The sequence below is a fragment of the Myxocyprinus asiaticus genome, chromosome 44 (genome assembly GCF_019703515.2).
Source record: "Myxocyprinus asiaticus isolate MX2 ecotype Aquarium Trade chromosome 44, UBuf_Myxa_2, whole genome shotgun sequence".
Lineage (NCBI taxonomy): Eukaryota > Metazoa > Chordata > Actinopteri > Cypriniformes > Catostomidae > Myxocyprinus > Myxocyprinus asiaticus.
The window spans coordinates 19,108,754-19,127,550 of NC_059387.1; the positions used below are offsets into that span (position 1 = coordinate 19,108,754).

Sequence of the window (18,797 nt, forward strand, 5' to 3'; positions counted from 1 at the left end):
ACACATCTGGGATGGTATGAGGGTGAGTAAATGATGAGAGAACTTTCATTTTTGGGTGAACTATCCCTTTAAAGTGATAGCTCAGCCATAATTTAATATTCTGTCATCATTTCCCTACCCTCATGTTGTTCCAAACCCGTGTGACCTTCTGTATTCTGTGGAACACAAAAGATGTAAGACAGAATGTTAGAGACTGACAGCCTCAGTCACCATTCACTTTCAAAATATGGAGGAAAAAAACACATTCACTGAAAGAAAATGGTGACTCAGGCTAACATTCTGTCTAACATCTCTTTATTGTGTTGCATGGAAGAAAGAAAGTCATACGAGTTTGGAACAACATGATGGTGAATCTACTACTACTACTAATAATAATTCTGTAATATATGTTAAATGTGTATTATGTATTTATGTCCTTTATGTCATTTGTGAAAGTAATGAGTTACTCACTACTTGAGTACTCTTTTAATTGGATACTTTCTTACTCTTACTCTAAATATTTATGTTAGTACTTTTACTTCTATTTGTGTAATTATTATTTTTTTTTTAAGTAATTGTATTTTTACTTGAGTACAGTTTTTGGCTACACTACCCACCTCTGGTCACAGCAACAGTGTCCTCATCCACCTACAATGCAGAACTTCTATCTGACACAAACACCAAAGCACAATTTAAAGGAATAGTTTTAACCCAGAAATGAAAATTCTGTCATCATTTATGCACTCTCATTTCATTCCAAACAATGACATGCCATGACAGTGAATTTTTTAAAGAATATCCTAGCCACTGTTTTCCATAATATAAAAATGGGAATAAATATGTGTGCTGTCAAGCTCCAAAAAGATACCAAAAAAAATGGTCCATATGACTTGTGCGATATAAGTATTCTGAAGCAATTCAAGAGCTTTGTTTAAGGAAAAGACCAAAATGTAAGTTGTTTTTCACTGAAAATCTTAAAATCTGCCCTAGTTCTCCCTGGTGCATTCATGATCGAAGTAGCGATGTCCGATTAAGGAATGAATTGTTCTTTTGGATCTAATTGGTTGATCCAGTTCACAAAACTGGTTTTGTTAGTTTAAGAATGGCCCCACTGGAAGCGAAGATTATAAGGGAATAACAAATAAAATTTCAGTCTGTTCCTCACACAAACTATCATGACATCAAAAGACTTGGAATATAGCACACAAGTCATATTGACCACTTTTATGAAACATTAATGCCACTTTTTGTAATTTTGGAGCTTGACAGCCACAGTCTTCATTCAATTTCATTATAAGGAAAAGAGTAGACAGGATATTCTTCAAAAACTCACCATTTGAGCTCTAGGACATAAGAACAGGATTATAGCTTTTATAGCACCAGGGGATGAACATAATTTTACAATTAACAATATGACACAGATGCTGTAAAATATGCGTTACATTAAAGCCAAGAAAAACAAAAGCCTGCCATTTGCACAGTGACGAGAAAGTACTTAAATGGACAAACCTGGCTTTTAGTTAAAATATCTCCAAATTCATTGGACTGACCAGCTCCATTTGGAGGGGTTTACTATGGCTTCGTGGATGCCCAAGGCATGAACTAATTGGAACTTGCTTTGTGCTGGCAGCAGAGTAAGCCTGCTGTGATAGCCGACCACTGCTATTGTCACCATGTATGGAAGCTAAGAGCAGTGCTGTGATATGATAGCAAGTGTGTGTGTGGCAAGTGTGTGTGGCAGCCACAGGAGACACACAGACACAATATTATCAGTCAGGAACTCCAGCGTACCATGTGTGACAAAGTAGACTGCCCAAAAAGGACAAAAAGGACCGAATCGCGTCTCTTACTAACATTCCTATTTTCTGCTTACTGCAACTTTCGTGCCCTGCACAAACTGAATGGCTGGCCACCCAGATACACACTCACACACACATAATGATCACCTGCAATAGTACACTTACTGCTTAAGGTAGCTAGCATTTTGCTATATCATCTCTGGAAGTTTTGTTGCATTTAATCAGACATATCTCAAATATACAGTGGGTTCCAAATGTCTGACCACTGAAAATCTGTTGCAGGTGTGTTCCTGCTGCTCTCAGTAGGGGGTGCTGTTTTACTGTTCATCAGAAGCAGATGTTGTGCAGATGAGAAGAATTGGGGATGAAAGACAAGGGTTGACTGCCAATCACAGAGCCACCTGTTCAGCTCAGATTCTGAACTGGATGAGGGCAACGATAGCACGGTCTGCCAGCACCCCTGAACTCTGTCTGTGAACAGTGGCACAGTGCCATCAGGCTGGTCTGTGCAATATTCTTAAAGCAGTTGTGCCCAGTTTTAGCTCAGTTACACGCACACATGGATACACAAAACACTTAAGGCATTTATATGTGCCCACTTAATTATGTAATTTTACATAATACAATACTCAATACAAAACTCACAAAAAATATTATCAAAGTTTGTGAAACAACCATCAGCTAAATAATTTAGTCAAATATCAATAAGAAGGATTAGAGATCACTTTTATAGCTTGATCGGACTGTCACACTCACTTTTGGACACTGAAGCGATAACAAATGAAAGATTAAATTAAAATGAAAGGAAATATTTGGTGGTTTACATCTTGGAAAACAAGTATTTTCTCTGTAAGCATGACAAAATATCTTTAGTAACAAGATTATAACAAAAAACAGTTTGCCAATGAGGTTAAAAAAAAAAAAGCAAAGTTTATTTTTCTTACCCCATTGGCAAATAGTTTTTTAATTTGTTGTTGTTTTTGGCATAAACACACTACATTTTATTAGATTTCTCTAAAAACCAGACTTAATATCTTTATATCTTATTCTATTTTTTGAGTAGATTTTTCTTGTTTTAAGAAAGTTTAGTCAGAAATAATTTTATTTGAAAATAAGACAAAAATGCTCAGTAAGAAAATGATTTGTTTTGCAGTGTTGACCGTCATGATATCTTGTAAAAAACATTTTTTAAAATGTCAGCATCCTCAATAGTAATTTACATTTAAAAGTAATACACATATTTCGGTTTGATATGCCATTTTATTCTAGCCAGTGTTACCTGGAGAGCTTACTTAAATATTTAGAAAGAGCATATAGAGGTAAATTAATTATTTAATATACAGTATTTTGCTGTCTACAACACCAAAGCTGCGCATAAGGATTAGTCTTTGGTGTTATTGCAATAGAAACTAATAATTTCTGAATCTGAGAACATGAACAGCTCAGATTAGAATCTCTGGGTTGTTATCTTGTTTTTACAGTAATTCCAAAACTATAGGTGCATTCCAGTTGGCCGTTAGGGTCCTCCAAAGTGGACTTCACATGGTATTCAGCCATCTTAAGTGAGATTCCAGTCCGGAGGGAATGTTTATGTTCAGTTGGAAGGGCACTTCAAACGGCACAGGTAATAAGTGTACATCGATACATCACTTCACAGGAAGTGGAGAATGAAATTTACCCACCAGTCATTGCGAACCAGCAGAGTACTGATGTAGTTTGTCTAAAATAAACACTAAAATCAAATAAACGAAAGAAGCTTGAGACATTTTCATTTGACTTAAGCTTAATTTACCTCATGTGTGCTTTCTATTCAGTTGTGCTCGAGTGCAAAGCGCATGAGATGCGACCGTTACATCCATTATCATGACAGTAGGTCATATTGAATTCTCATATTATTGGATTTCCTTTCTGTATACCCAATTTGTAAGTCACCTTGGATAAAAGCATCTGCTAAATGAATAAATGTAAATAAATGTTTTCTGAACATAGTGCTTTTGTTGCTGTTTTATAAAAAAGCAAATCAGACAGGTTTGGAATGTGAACTACCTTTAACTTGAAGAACTAGGCACCAATAATGAGTTGAACCTAAATAATACATAGAATTAAACCTTTGAGAATGGGATAATGTCTGTGTGAGAGAGACAGCAAAAGGGAAATAATAAACTGAGATAGAAAGAGGGTAAAATAGATAGAAAGAGAGAGTGGAAGAAAAGGGATGGCAGGTCTGGCAGGTGTGTGGTTTGGACTGGGGTTGCTCCACCACTCTCAGCCATCTGATCCCTGTAATTGGATTTGCTGCACTTGGCCAGCCAACACCAAGCATCAAGAGTGTGCCACTGTTCTTGTGGAGTGTGTACGTTTATGTGTGTGTGCTTGTTTATGTGTGTGGACCGCTCTTCTGTCCACAACAGAGGGCATTCAGCTGACTGCTGCTCTTGCATTCACCAGGAAAACCAAACAAAATCAACAAGCCAAACACTGAGTCAGTGAAGAAGTGGGTTTGTGTTTATAGGTTTATTTGATAGTCTACCAAGCCTGCTGAGAGTAGATCTACCACACTAAAAGAATCGTTACGGCCCAGTGCATTTCACGATCCCACATGAATGGCTTTTATACACATGACCAATGCTACTTTGTAATGGTATACAGTGGCTTCAGAAGTATTTGGACAAATTCAGGACACTTTAGTCACACATAAAAACCTATTCATTTTGTTACAATAGATACAAAATATCAAACCAAGTGCAAACAAATGATGTAAGACTCTAAGAACTAACTTTTCAGAGCCATTTTTTGTAATTACTTTGAACCAACCAGTGTCAAAGTGTTTTTTATTGGACGTATGAAGACAGTTATCCTTATGTTCACACAGGTGTCCAAGCAGAGTAGCCACAGGTGTAGTTTACCACATAAACTATGGAAAGGTTTCACTTTTGACAACCAGAAAGTGTCACTTTTGTCTTAATATTGAACAATATATCTAATTTTTTTTTAAATATAAACCTAACAAACATCTTTTTGCTAAATATTGTGCTTGAAAAGTGTGCATGTGTTATCTTACTTTAATATAAACACCATGAGCTTTGATATTCTGTTATATAATGCAAAGACCGCCAGACCTTTAAATGTGGCTAAAGTAACACATACAGTAAATGCAGAGTAAGCTTCTGAGAAAACAATAATTTTACTGTCTGAGAATAACTTCAAAAGGGGCACTAAGAACAATCTGGTCATAAATGAAGCCATAATGTAAATCTAGTAAATATATTTTGCTCCGAGCCTAGACTCTGTATTAACCTGGGTGCCCTCTAAAACATCCCAAGCCCACTAAATTAAATTATTTTTCTCTGTCAGGAAAACGGCGACAATGCAAAGGAAGCCTTGGTGGAACATTATGCTAAATCTTAAAACAATAACAGGCCATTCTTCAGTTAATAAGAGCAATCTAATCTTGATCTGACATAGAGAGAGAAAAAGAGTGAGCAAGAAATACTGTGAAAAAGAGAGAGACTTATTCAGCAGATCTGTGAGTCGGTCATTTTTTTCTATACTTATCTTTCTCTTGCTAATTGTTCAATGTAAAAAACAAAAGGATATTTCAGGGGTCTGAACCCCATAAAAGGCTGCTGCTTTTCTCATCTATTTGGCAATGTACTTTGTCAGAGCTCTTGATGCTCATGCGTAACGGTCAGGTGCTCAGCAGAGTCACGTTGCCATTTCCCCCTCAGGCCACCAGAGAGAATCCACTTCATTAAAGATGCATCAAAGAGAGACCGAAGATCTTCCCTCCATCTGAGCCCACAGAGGACCCAAACCATATCCACATTCAGCTAGAAACCCAGGGAAAGAGCTTTGCTCTGAAAAAAATGATGTTGGGAAGATCTGACAAGCCCAACAGCTATTTCCACATCCAGAAAGTGTGATGTCTAGAAATGTAGTGGATGTTGCCATAACTTATAATAAGCCCTGGTGAATTAAAACCAGCCATGGAAAAAGCTTCCCTTGCTGTGTATTTAGCATGCAGTAAAAATAAAAATAAAATAACCAATCTTTGGGTTGACCTAATTGAGATTTTACAATTTCAATATGTTAATCAGAAAATATAATGCCTTTAAAGGAATAGTTCAGTGAATTTTCAGCAAATAACGACTTAAATGTTGGAAAGTTCCTAACACAGTCACTACCATATGGCTTGAGAAGACTTGGATGTAGTATACGAGTTGTATAGACCACTTGTGTGATACTTTTTTTGTTATTTTGGAGCTTGGTAGCCTCAGTCCCCATTCTCTTTCATTATATGTAGAAGAATGTGGCCAGGATGTTCATCAAAAATTGACCTTTTTTTGGTTGGGTTCAGGTGTTTAACAACATAAGGGTGAGTAAATAATGACAGAAATTTAATTTTCATTAAGTTTACTATTCCTTTAAAAAGAGAAGCAGCTCAATGAATTTGAATTTGATTGTGAAAACAGTGGAATCTTCCATAATTAAACACCACTCTGCTATACACCAGACATAAAGGGAAAACAGTTAGGGGTTGTTCAGACTGAACGTGTTTTTCTGCTAAAAGTCAGGTCATTTTTATTTGTATAGCGCAAATCATGCATTAACAAAAAATTTAACTGTAATATCTATAAAGTCTTAGAATGATCATTGTGTAGTTTGATTAAATATGATTGTAAATTGTGTATAAAAATTAAATAATTAAATAATTAAATAATAATTGTGTTTAGAAACCCTGTGAGCAAGCTGAAGGCAACTGTGGCAAGGAACACAAAACTACATAAGATGTTGGTTAATGGAGAAAAATAACCTTGGGAGAAACCAGGCTCACTGTGAGGGCCAGTTCCACTCTGGCTAAACAGCAAGAATAAAATGCCAATTTTAGTTATTTGTGTGCAGTGCAAGTCATGGTTTAAAATTAGTAAACTAAGTAAGTGTTAAGGGCCAATGTTTAGATTTTGTATGAACTGTAAGATTAATGACTAATGTCTTTGAAGTCCATCCTGGATTAACTGCAGAAGTTCACATAGATGCATTGTCCTTTGTTAGTTGTCTGATGTAGGCAATAGTCTATGTATTCCATTTAAAAAAAGCTAAAGTCAGCGTTAAAAACAGAACAGGATGCAGGTTTTTATAGATGCATATTTAAAAGTTGAAGTTCTCTGAATTTGACACAGCGTCTCCAAAATGTGGCACTCCTGAGTGAGACAAATCAGCGAGACGTGGTACAAAGGTCAAATACGTCCATCTAGCACATATTTACATAGAAAAACAATTAAATTAATTAATAGTTCACCCAAAAATGAAAATTCTCTCATGATTTACTCACCCTCATTGCATCCCAGATGTGTATGACATTCTTTCTTCAGCAGAACACATGAAGATTTTTGAAAGAATATTTCAGCTCTGTAGGTCTGTACAATGCAAATAAATGGGTGGCAAAATTTTGAAGCTCAAAAAAGCACATATCCACCTTTTTCCTGGGGGTCTTAAAGGGGAAACGAATGTGGGTGCGACTCCGCCGTAAATCGTTCTATAGCATTCCCTAGCTCTGGCTGCGGTCATTTTAGACCCCGTTTCTAAATAGTCAGTGCTAAATATAGTTGTAAACGGGTGCAAAATGTTTTGTAATTGGATCACAAAAACCACATTGCATTTGAGGTTTAAAACTCCGTCCTGATGCGTCCCGGATGGTAGTGAAGCACCACTTCACAGTCAATCACCTGCTGAACAAATTTTTAAACTTACGTGTGGATTTAAAAGGAAATAACCGCCCGATCAGAAAACTTGCAAAGTGATTACATACCCAAAGACGAGAACTTTACGGCTCTTCCTCAGTGTGTCTGTCTGATTTGAACATGCAGGATGACAAGATGACAAGCACACACATCTGATGCTGAACTAACACAGGTACACCACTAAAAACAACGGATAATTCTGCTCGTGCTTGGATTAAATCTCAAATGCATCTGGGAGAAACAGCGTGCCGGTTTTGTTTGCAGGGGTGGTAGTTTGGCATTTTTTTTGTGTCTTTTATTACATTTTTGCAGTTTATTATCGTTCAGTAACACACTGATATTGTGATTGATGTATATGTCATCATGAAATCAGACACGCTCTCTTCAAAATCCCAACACTGCAACGAAAGACTGAATGGACGTACGCCATAACAACAGCTGTGTTTACTTGATAACAGAAGTAACGGCCACATTTCGTGCTAAGCATCACAGGATGTAGGAAAAAGGTGGATAGCCATCATAAAATTAATCCATACGACTCCAGTGGATTAACTAATGTCTTCTGAAGTGAAACGCTATGTGTGTAAGAAATAGATCAATATTTAAAACTTTTTTCACTAAAAATCTTCGCTACTGGCCACCTGTCAAATGTGCGTTTATGAGGGTCGAGGTCATGCAGCTTTTCATATGATGTAAGCGCGCTGGCAAGTTCACGCGAGAACTGATGCGTGAAATATGAAAAAATGCGGAAGCGCAGTGTTGTTTACAACAGAGGAGAGAGAAAAGCTCTGTTAAATATTCAAATACGGTTGATATCATGTGAGATAAAGATTCCCCCAGCACAGAGATGAGAGGGAGTGGCAGAGAATGTTTGAGCTAAAACAGACCCTATGAAGCAGACAGTTGGCATTTACCTATCAATCATCCACAGAGATGCTCTCTTTTACCCACGGGCTGATGACAGGTTTACAGTAGAGAGATTGTGACTGATCATGCCAATAGAAGGCTCCAGTATAAAGAGGGAGATATATTAGAGATTAGACATGCATTGTTTTTATGGGATCAACGGGGGTGACCAATTGTGAATCTAAAGATTTTGGCTTGTGCTCAGGTCTCATTGGCAGTCAGCACTATAGAGGTAGCATTTTGATATGCTTTTTGTGGGTGCACCAGACAAAAAAGCTACAGAACAGGGACTAAAAACGGTTCAAGGAATGAAGACAAAAACAGAAAATGAACAAAATACTTAGCAGAACGTAACCGAAAATGGAAACCAAATTCCTTTCAATTGTTCCGGAGAGAAAACATTATTTTTAAATGTTAGTGACCGGTTAAAAACTGGTTAATTTGGAGCCACGTGACGCCATGCAAAGGGCAGATGTGTGAGAGACAGCTCTGCGCACTTTGCTAATTTTAAAAATTATTTTCATGATATAATCTGGTGAAATTCGATACACCCAGTTACACATTTACTGTTTGAGGTAAACCTGGCAAAGAAGTCAAAATCCTCGGGCTCTGGAGACATTAAAGGACACTTACGGGTTCAAGATGAAAGCCCAGACAGGCCTGTGGACTGGGGACTCGATTTGGATGGCGTGGCAGGAGAAGGAATCCAGCATCAACTGTCCAACATGTCGGTGATGTTGACGAAGGTACTTGTGGATTTGGAGGATCTTGCTGTAAAATGTCGATTGATTACTGCGATGGAAAAAAATTCTCTGAGCTAGTCACAAGAGTGACAGATGTTGAAAAACTAATCGATTATTTGGAGTCATCAGAGAGGGAATTAGCCGCTAATTCGCCCGCGACCAAAGTTGATTTGGAACGTGTTCTTGAAAGCTTGAAGATCTTGAGAACAGAAGCGCAGGAATAACATTTGAATTGTTGGAATTCCTGAGCATGAGGAGGGCAGAGATATGGTGAAATTCCTAGACGAGCTTTTCCCGAGTCTGCTCGACATAACACGCCACAAGCTGGAAATCGAGCGAGCTCACAGAGTCCCAGCTCACAGATCTGCTGAGGGAGAAAGGCCAAATTCTGATCCGATTGATTCTGGCCAAATTTTTTAGATCATCTGATAAAGATCTCGTGTTGCGCTAGGCGAAAGGCAAAGGAAAGCTTTCTTGGAAGAATTACAATATTTTCTTGTTCCCGGACTTTGCGAACTCGACAAGAGAGATATGCGATCGGTTTAAGTAATGCAAGAAACTCTTACATCAGCGGAAGATAACTTTTGCTCTGATGTTCCCTGCCAAACTGAGAATAAACACCAAGGGCGGCTTCAGATGTCCCAATCAGGCAATGTCTTTTATTGAAACAATGGGTGAGTAACCATTGGGTGTTTTTCTTTTGAGTGGATTGACTCACAGTACATACTGTGGCTTTCGGAGCAAGCTGGGTGCCATTTTTGTTTCCTTTTGCGTTGGTTTCGCCAAGCGGCTGGAGTTTGTTTTGTTTTGTGAATTAACACTTTTCCTTAAAGAAACTTTTGCATTGACGGAAGATCACTTTTACAATGAAGTTCCTGGGCAGATTGAGAATAGACACTACGGATGACCGCAAAATATCTACATGCCCACACAAAGGATGTCTTTTATAAAATTGGCGGACTGTGTAAATCATGGGATATACTTTTATGCAGCCTCTGAGTGAACTGACTCTTGACCATCCGAGGAACCGTGATGCGTGTTTCGTTCCCTTTTGTGCTGATTCCGCCTAGCGGTTGGAGCTTGTTTTGTTAAACAACACTACTTCGGGACAGTTATGAATGAATCTGTCAGTTCCTTGTGCTTATGCCTCCTGTTGGCTGGAGTATGATTTGTGGAGTATTTTCATGGGACATTGGAATGATTATGTCATCTGCTGCACTCATCAGCTGGCTCACTGAAGATTCGTTTGTCTGATCGAGGAAACTGAACGGCTTTATATCGGCTGGAATTTGTTTTATGAAGGAACACACCTTTGAGACAGTTCTGTGAATGAGTCTACATGTTCTTTGTGTTTATTCTGCCTATTGGCTGGGGTTTGTTTTACAAAATATTTGACATTATGTAATTTTGCCTTACAAATTTGTGAGGCAAAATTGAGCAGTCCGATGGCAAAGTTATCGTGGGGGCTCTCGTAGGCGTACATGGACTCTCGTAGGCGTACATGGACGCAATTAGCGCTGTCGTGCGTGGGGTTAATGCGCACATTTTTCTTTTTTCTGTTTGTTTTGTTCGGTGGGAAGTTCGGGGTATTATTGTTGCATTAATGTTGGGGCCACAATAAGAAAGGAGGATGATTTTCCAGGGGTGGTTGCGGGAGGTGTGGCGCATAAGCTTCTGCTTTACACAGAATATATTTTATTATTTGTCTCTGAACCTACTAGATCTATGCCTTGCCTCCACAGAATTATTCATTCCTATTCCAAGTTCTCAGGATACAAAGTCAATTGGTCTAAATACGAAGCTTTGGCTCTGACAGCGTACTGCCCAGTAACGGCTTTCCAGCCAGGCGCCTTCCAGTGGCCCATACAGGGCATTAAGTATTTGGGGATTTAATTCCCAGCAAATTTGTCTGATTTAGTTAGTGTTAATTTTGACCCTTTAATAAAAAGGTTTTCGAGCGATGTGGGCAGGTGGGCTTCATTATATTTATCGATGATTGGGAAGGTTAATGTTATTAAAATGAATTGTATTCAAAATGTAACTACCTGCTACAATCGCTCACTCTACATGTCCCCCTCTCTTATTTCAAGCAATTTGATAGCATAGCGAAGTTCTTCATTTGGAATGGTAAACGTCCCAGATTGCATTTTAATAAGTTACATAGGCCGATAGACAAAGGTGGGCTAGGCCTACCCAAGATTTTGTTTTATTACTATGCGTTCAGTCTCAGACATTTGGCTTATTGGTCACTTCCACCTGAGAGAGCCCCTCCCTGGTTTGTTATTGAACAGGCAGTTCTTGCCCCTATTTCGTCATTACAAAGCATCTCTATCAAACTAATCGGAAAAGTTAAGTTACACCCATTATTTCGCATTTACACTCGGTATGGACTAAAGTGTCCAGATTGTTTAAATTGGACACTTATTTAAATGTTGCCTCGAGCATATGGCAGAACCCAAGATTGTGTATTGGCAAGTCCCCTTTCTGCTGGCCAGAGTGGATTGTGAAGGGGGTTACTACACTCGGTGACCTATATGAAAGTGGAGTGTTGAGATCGTTTGAAAACTTGGTCCAACATTTTGGGATCCCCAGACCTCAGTTTTATAGGTATTTACAACTGCGCCACCTGCTTTGTACTATTTTTGGGAGTAGCACACACCCCCCTAAGGAGGCAGATGCTTTGGGAGAGGTGATTGCGGCTTTTGGAAAAGGCCATGAGGCATCAGTGTACTACTCCCTGTTAATTCAGAGTATGGGGGACGGAGCCTTAACTTCTCTCAAGAGAGTTTGGGAGAAAGATTTCAACTTGGCATTGGAGGAAGGAGTGTGGGCTAAGATTCTTAAAAACATTAAGTCTGCATCTAGAGATGCAAGGGTGCATCTTATACAATTTAAAAATTTGCATAGATTTTATTGGACCCCCTCTAGACTGTATAGGCTTGGTCTTAAAGACACACCCACCTGCTGGAGATGCCAATCGGAGGATGAAGACATGGCCCATGTTTTTTGGTGGTGTGTCGAGATCCAGAAATTCTGGTCGAAGGTTCAGAATATTGTGTGCGATGTGGTTGGCACTCGGGTTTCATTTTGCCTCAGAATTTGTGTTCTGGGCAATGGGGCGGTCATCGATGTGGGGTATGGCCATATAGAGAACTGGGTTCTGACCTGTGTGATGATCACCAGGCAGGTTATTTTGAGGGGTTGGAGGTCAGCTGGTGCGTCCCAATATCCGGGTTGTGGGGTTTAAATGTTGATTTTATATATATATATGTATGTTTGCATTTCGTTGTTATTGTATGATTTAACAACAACATTTTTATTACAAAAAAAAAAAAAAAAAGAAAACCTGGTTAATTTTATTCCGATATTTTTTTCATGAAACCAAAGACCAAAGGGTTAATCACAGTATATTTTCTTAATTTCAAATCCATGACTGAAACTGTCTAATAACAGAGTGGTTACTGAGATTAAGCAAATACTGTTTGGCCTGTCATGTGAGCCTAACATGGCTGCCCCCATAAGAGGACCCTCTCCATGTAGAAGAAAACAGCTTTTATAAGGTTACTGATATGACTGGAGTCCCAATCTCATGTGAGTATTTTATAGATAGTTTTAAAATGACTTTACAAGTTACTTTTAAAAAGAAGATTATTAACCGTTCTCTTATTTTGTTCTAATCAGTAACCATTTGGAAAGGAGGCTGCGGAACGCTGGAACAGAAACAAAAAAATTATGTTTCTGCTCAGAAGGAACCGAAATGAAAACATTTAGTCCATAAAAGAACATTATTAATATTTTTATTAATATTATCCAGGTGTGGTCTTTTTTTGCTTACTGAGTTGGATTTAACTGTTTAAATGGGAATCAAATGGATTTTGAATGTAAATAATTAAAAAAAAATGCTAAAAAAAAAGAAAAAAGTAATATGTGTACTAATACACCGACTCATCTTAAATGTTCACAAATATTTTTTTTTCGTTAGTCACGTCTTATCCTGCCTTCTATAAAATTAGGTGCTTGACGCCTCTCAAAATAATCAATTCTATTCAAAGCTCTAAATAATACATGAACCATTAAAAAAAAGAGTGAAAAGAAGAAAGAAAGAAAAATATTTTTTGATTCAGAGTCTGACACCAAGCCAGAATGGCCAGGGCATCTACAGTAGATGTATTCTTGGAATCAAACTGCAACTCAACTCTTTTCAACACTAACTCAACGTGGTACCCTCCACTCATTTCATGCCCTGAGTGAATTTCACTGGGCTTCAGTTTTGAGCCGTAAATGAAGAAAACCAGGCTGGCCAAACTAAGGAAGTAGTATTAGGAGTCAGGGCATAAATCAATGAGACATAATGGAAGGCTAGAAAAAAGGCAGAGAGCTTGAATGTCACAAACTGCTCCTCTGCCTACACACACACAAATACACACACACACACACACAAGTGGTATGAATGCACTCATAATCTTGCACACAGGCCTGAAGCCAGGGCTGATTACTCTTCTTTTTAGGAAGGATTCATGCAGAAGGTGAATATCCAGCTTTAGAGAAAAGCTCTGGAGTGTTTACACTGGGTGCTGCTGAAGATGACCTAGCAGAGCGGTTGACAAGCTTGCTAGACACAGAGGCTTAAACTCAGACACTGATATACACACATGCACTCTTGAACTTTTTTTTTTTTTTTTACCCGTCTTTACTCTCTTTCTCACTCTCTCAGATGTGGTCATGTAAATGACAATTGAAGTCTGTTCTTTAATTATTTTATTTTTTTTAAAGAATTTGTAGTTATGTTTTATTTAAAGGTGCAGTTGGTAATTTCTGCACCCCTAGTGGCACCAAATGGGATTGTGATCTGTTTGCTTGCAAATAAAAAATAAACAACAACAATGTTGACTCAATCAATGGTCTGTTTTGAAACTACTTTGGAACAGTCATTATTTTTCCAATTCCATTTGGTGTCAATAAAGGGACAAAAATTACACACTGCAGCTATTAGTACCAACTTTGTCTCAAATGTTTGTCCTAAAACTCCAGAGGGGATATAGAAATACCCACAAATGAAATGATAGTTGACTGTTGACAAGTGAAGACAACTGTTTATAGTAAAAGTACAATATAGTATAACATTAATATTGATAGTGTAGCCCAAATTATGTGGTCCTGTTTGCATTCAGATTTAAATTAGTCTGTCAATCGAATACATTTTTTAATTGAATTTATTACATGCTATGTCGATTAATTAATCACAATCAATCACATATTATATTTGTTGAAAAATGCCCCCAAATATAGATCATACAAAACTGTTTGTTGCCGGTACAGCTGTACATTGTCTGTACAACTGGAATTGCACTTATTGCCACCTGCTGACTGCAACTCGCAAAATAAATAAATAAATAAATAAATAAATAAATAAATACTTAAATTGCTCCGTTGATTGAAAAATTCCCTATTATGGAATTTATGTACAATCAGGGGGCATGATTAATTGTGTAGATTTTTTTTAATCAAATGTCAGAGGTCTGATTTAGCACGTTAATTCGGTGCAATTAATTAACGCCTTAATTTGACAGCCTTAAATTAATCCCTGACTTTTGATTGTAGACTGATATCTTTGAAAATTCAAGCACAGTTTGTGACATTTTTGAGATCTCCTCTGAAACTCTACTGAAAACTGTTTTTACTGGAGGTTTTTTACACAGGAGAAAAATGTGAAAATCAGGAGAATTCACCACAAGACTCCATTTTCTCTCAATTTAATCTCATTTTTATCTAGGAAAAACAACTGACATAATGGAGATATCGCACTTGCAATTTTCCTTGTCTTACAGGCATTGCCCTCTTGCTTATGAGCAGAAACTGTAGCTGGGCAGAACCCTTTAGTGAATGCTGAATATTAAATGGCAGCACATCTGTCATGTTGAGACCCTTCCTGTCTTTCTCTGATGCCAATAACCTCCTGCTCTAGGGAGGAGTGTGGCACTGCTGGACAAAGTGAGCAGCAATAAGCACTAATGCCTTCCTGATTCCCTCACATTGTGATCATGCCAGCCTCATTCAGGGCCACTTTGTATGCATCCATGCCCTGCTAGCAGCACAAACACTCAGGACTGGAAGGGCTGTCATCTTCATGGATGGGTCTGCAGACTTTTACATATGCTGTATGCATAATGCCCAGTTGGCCATCCCTCCCTGCACCCCTTGATCAAATGATTGATGTTTTGCTGTCACCACTCTGAGAAAGCACTAAGCGAGTCGCAGTTCTCTCTGCTCGGGCTCACCTGAATGTTTTATTTTTCTATTTGTATTTAAAACAGTAGAGAGAGAGAGAAAAAAAGATTTGCTTCTCCTCTTAGTCCAAAAAAGGGAAAAGCAGCATGGTGTTAAAACAATGGAATGTTTTGTGTGGATTCAGGAATGTATTTACACATTATCACACAATATAATACTGATAAATATTGATATTCAGTACAACAAAATGGTTCATATTTACTAATTTACATTTTAGACACAATTATGGCCAGTTCTTATGTTTATTTTTGCTCCGTAAATAAAATTAGTTCCAAATGAAGCCAAAGCAGGCTTAATCGTTGTGTATTGTCGAGCAGCACACAGACTGGCAGCCTGTCTAGAATTCTGCAAACAGACTATGGACTGAAACAAACAGTGAAGCATCCTGGTGTGGTTATACAAAATATCAACACTCTTGTAACGCTGCTCATCCAATCAGATTAGAGGACCAGAACTAACTGTAAAGGAGAGTGCATGGGAAATTACGTCCTCACAACCATGGCATTCTGTACTTTCATGCCCCTGAGTTAAGGACAGGGAGGCTGAAGGAGGTTCAGTTTTGACAAATGGAGCCACTAAGCTGCTTTTCTTCCCTCAGTGTGCTTCTTTAGAGCCCTAGAGAGAAATACACCGCTGCCTGGGGAGATACAGCTGGTTAGAGAATGCACTCCTGGCTCAGGAATGTGTGTGTGTGCATATGCTTGTGAGCAAGGGTGAGGGTGTAAGAGCTGAGGGGGAAAAATCCTGCAGCCCAGATAATCATTTTCATAGAGAAAATGTATGAAACATGGGGAAAATTTACCTTGGAATTCTGTCAACATTTATTCACCCTCATGTAGTTCCAAACCCATATGACTTTCTTTCATCAGTGGAACATGAACCCTTTTCCAGGGTGCCCTTTTCCATACAATAAAAAGAAATAGTGATGGACACTGTCGAGTGCCCTTAAAGACTAACAACACAAAAGCACAGTAAAAGCACTTGTGTGTTATAAAAATATATATATTTTTAAGTCTTCTTGTCTACAATTTAAGTCGTTATTCACAAAATCTTGCCCTCAGCAGTTTTTTTTTTTTGCAGGTCTGTACAGGGGCTCTTTGAATAATCCATCTAACTAGCTAACTGCTCAGTTATGCAGCTTCATCCATAATCTAGCCATTTTTGAGAAACAATAATCTGATATTTCAGTGAATTGAAAATTTATGTATGAGCAATTCCAGAGTCTTTAAAGTCTTTCTTCTCCTGAAGCCTCCATTTATATTCAACTGAGAACAATCAGCAGAACATTTCAGGCAAATGCATTGTAATCAGTGCTACAAATAGAGACTTAATCACAATAGCTGGGCACAGGAGTCCATCAGGAAGAAGTCATAAAGTAAGAGTCTTTCTGATTTGATCCTGGCAGCACAGGAAATGTCCGCCCAGCAATTCCTCTTTTCAAACTTATCATTCCACTGCAGTACGTGTATAACCACAGAATTCAGAATGACAGTAGAAGAGAAGGCTCAAGGAAAGAGAAAGTGAAATGAACAGACAGCGAGAGGGAGATTTAAAAGAGGAAGAAACAAAGAGAGAACGAAACAGGCTCTTACATTTCAGCTCTAAACGGATGAAATCTGTGTTCCCAAGGTTTTCTAGGAAGACGCCATAGGGAGCGGAGGTCTTGAAGTAAAATGAGATGTCAGCACTTGTTTCTCCTTGAAAAGTGGAGAAGTGCAGATATGAGGAGGGTGTATTGAAGGACGCTGCATTCCAGTAGCTTCCTGTAAAACAAACCAGAGATCAGGCCAAAGTTGAGTTTAAATTCTGTCACAAAAGTCTGCAGTCAAGATCCCCTTAATCTAATACCTGAGAGATGAACCACATTAAATCTTCATGAAAATCACAAAAGCAAAGCTTTATCTAACACAGAATGACTTATCGCCTTTCTTCGCTGCATAAAAACTAACATGAGCATAAATTCCCATGCAGGTACAGGTTGGTTTATGCTGGTTTGGTGCTGGTCAAGTTGGTGGACCAGCAACGCCTAAAAATGAAAATTCTGTCATCATTTATACACCCTCATCTTGTTCCAATCCATAATACTCACTCTCTCTCTCTCTCTCTCTCTCTCTCTCTTTTTAATTTTTTTTTTTTACTTGTGGAACAAGATTAGATGTTTATGAAAAAAAGAGCAGTGTCAACATTCTTCAAAGATTCTCTGGAAGAAAGAAAGTCATACAGGTTTGAAATTATATGAGGGTTAAAAAGGCTTTGTTCTCACAGCAGGATATATCAGATTTTTTTTCTCAAATCAGGTTATATGTGGACAAATGTGATTGTTTTCTGCTTTTGCTAGCAATTCCACATTAGATGTCATAGTAATGATGCAAACTTGCCTGCGTTCACCGTGCGTGAGTGTTTAGCAAAGGATGTTTTGCCAATTTATATGTTTTTCATGAGGGCAGTATCCAAATATGAACACATTCGTCACAGACAACAGCTTAAAAAATGGGAGAGGACGCAGATACAATGTTTGTTGCTGCTAGGGCTTACAACTGTCCCGCATTTGGCCAAAATTACGACGTCCCATACATGATGCCTTTTGTCCTGTATTTTAGCAGGCACCAAAGCATCCCGTATTGAAGGCTTTGTGGTCCCTATTGAAGCATAAAATGGTTGGACAGTGAGACACTTGAAGAGGACCCCCGTCGTGTACTGATGCGTTCAAACTGCTCAAGCGTCCTGCATTCCAGAGAGACGTGCATTATCTTTATACCTGTACCCGGTCCTGCTCGACCTGCTCCAAGCGGGATTCGAACCGGTGGCATGGGAGGCGGGCATGCTAATGAGGAAGCTAAAGGCTACAACCTCTAGCATCAGTTGCTAGTGCACCTCTTGAGGCCAGGGGAGTGAGGTTTACACATACTGCACAGCTATCACGTACCAGCTGGCTCCCGTTACATACCTATATCTCTTTGTAGTGGCTCACAGCCGGTGTGTTACCGCACTATAGCACATCTCTGTGTGTAAAGACAATATCTGTATTATTTTAAAAGATGTTTTCACTGCTTTGGCTGCCCTGTAACATATACTGTACATGACAAACTGTACAGGTGTGTTCCATACAGAAGTGATCATCCCTATCCCCTATTCACCCTCACAGACTTTACCTTTCACTGTTGGAGGGCTAAAAAACAAAACAAAACAAAAAACTCACTTTTTAAGTTGAGCTTTTTAATCATCAATCAATAATCTATTTAATCATACTACATGGTGGCCATCATTCTTATTTTCCCTTCAATGTGCCCTGTGAAGACATTATTTATGCTGTTTGGAAAACAGTATATGTCTTCTCATCG

The 18,797-nt window shown here is 38.4% G+C and overlaps 1 protein-coding gene across 3 annotated transcripts in view; it reads right to left on the minus strand.

Annotated features, from left to right (window-relative positions):
* LOC127434183 (contactin-associated protein-like 2) overlaps positions 1-18,797 on the minus strand; it is a 508,727-nt gene that overhangs the window by 70,946 nt on the left and 418,984 nt on the right. For all 3 annotated transcript variants that reach the window (XM_051686737.1, XM_051686736.1, XM_051686738.1), the window contains one exon: positions 17,049-17,219. In XM_051686737.1, coding sequence (XP_051542697.1) covers positions 17,049-17,219 — 171 coding nt within the window. The remainder of the gene's footprint in view (positions 1-17,048; positions 17,220-18,797) is intronic.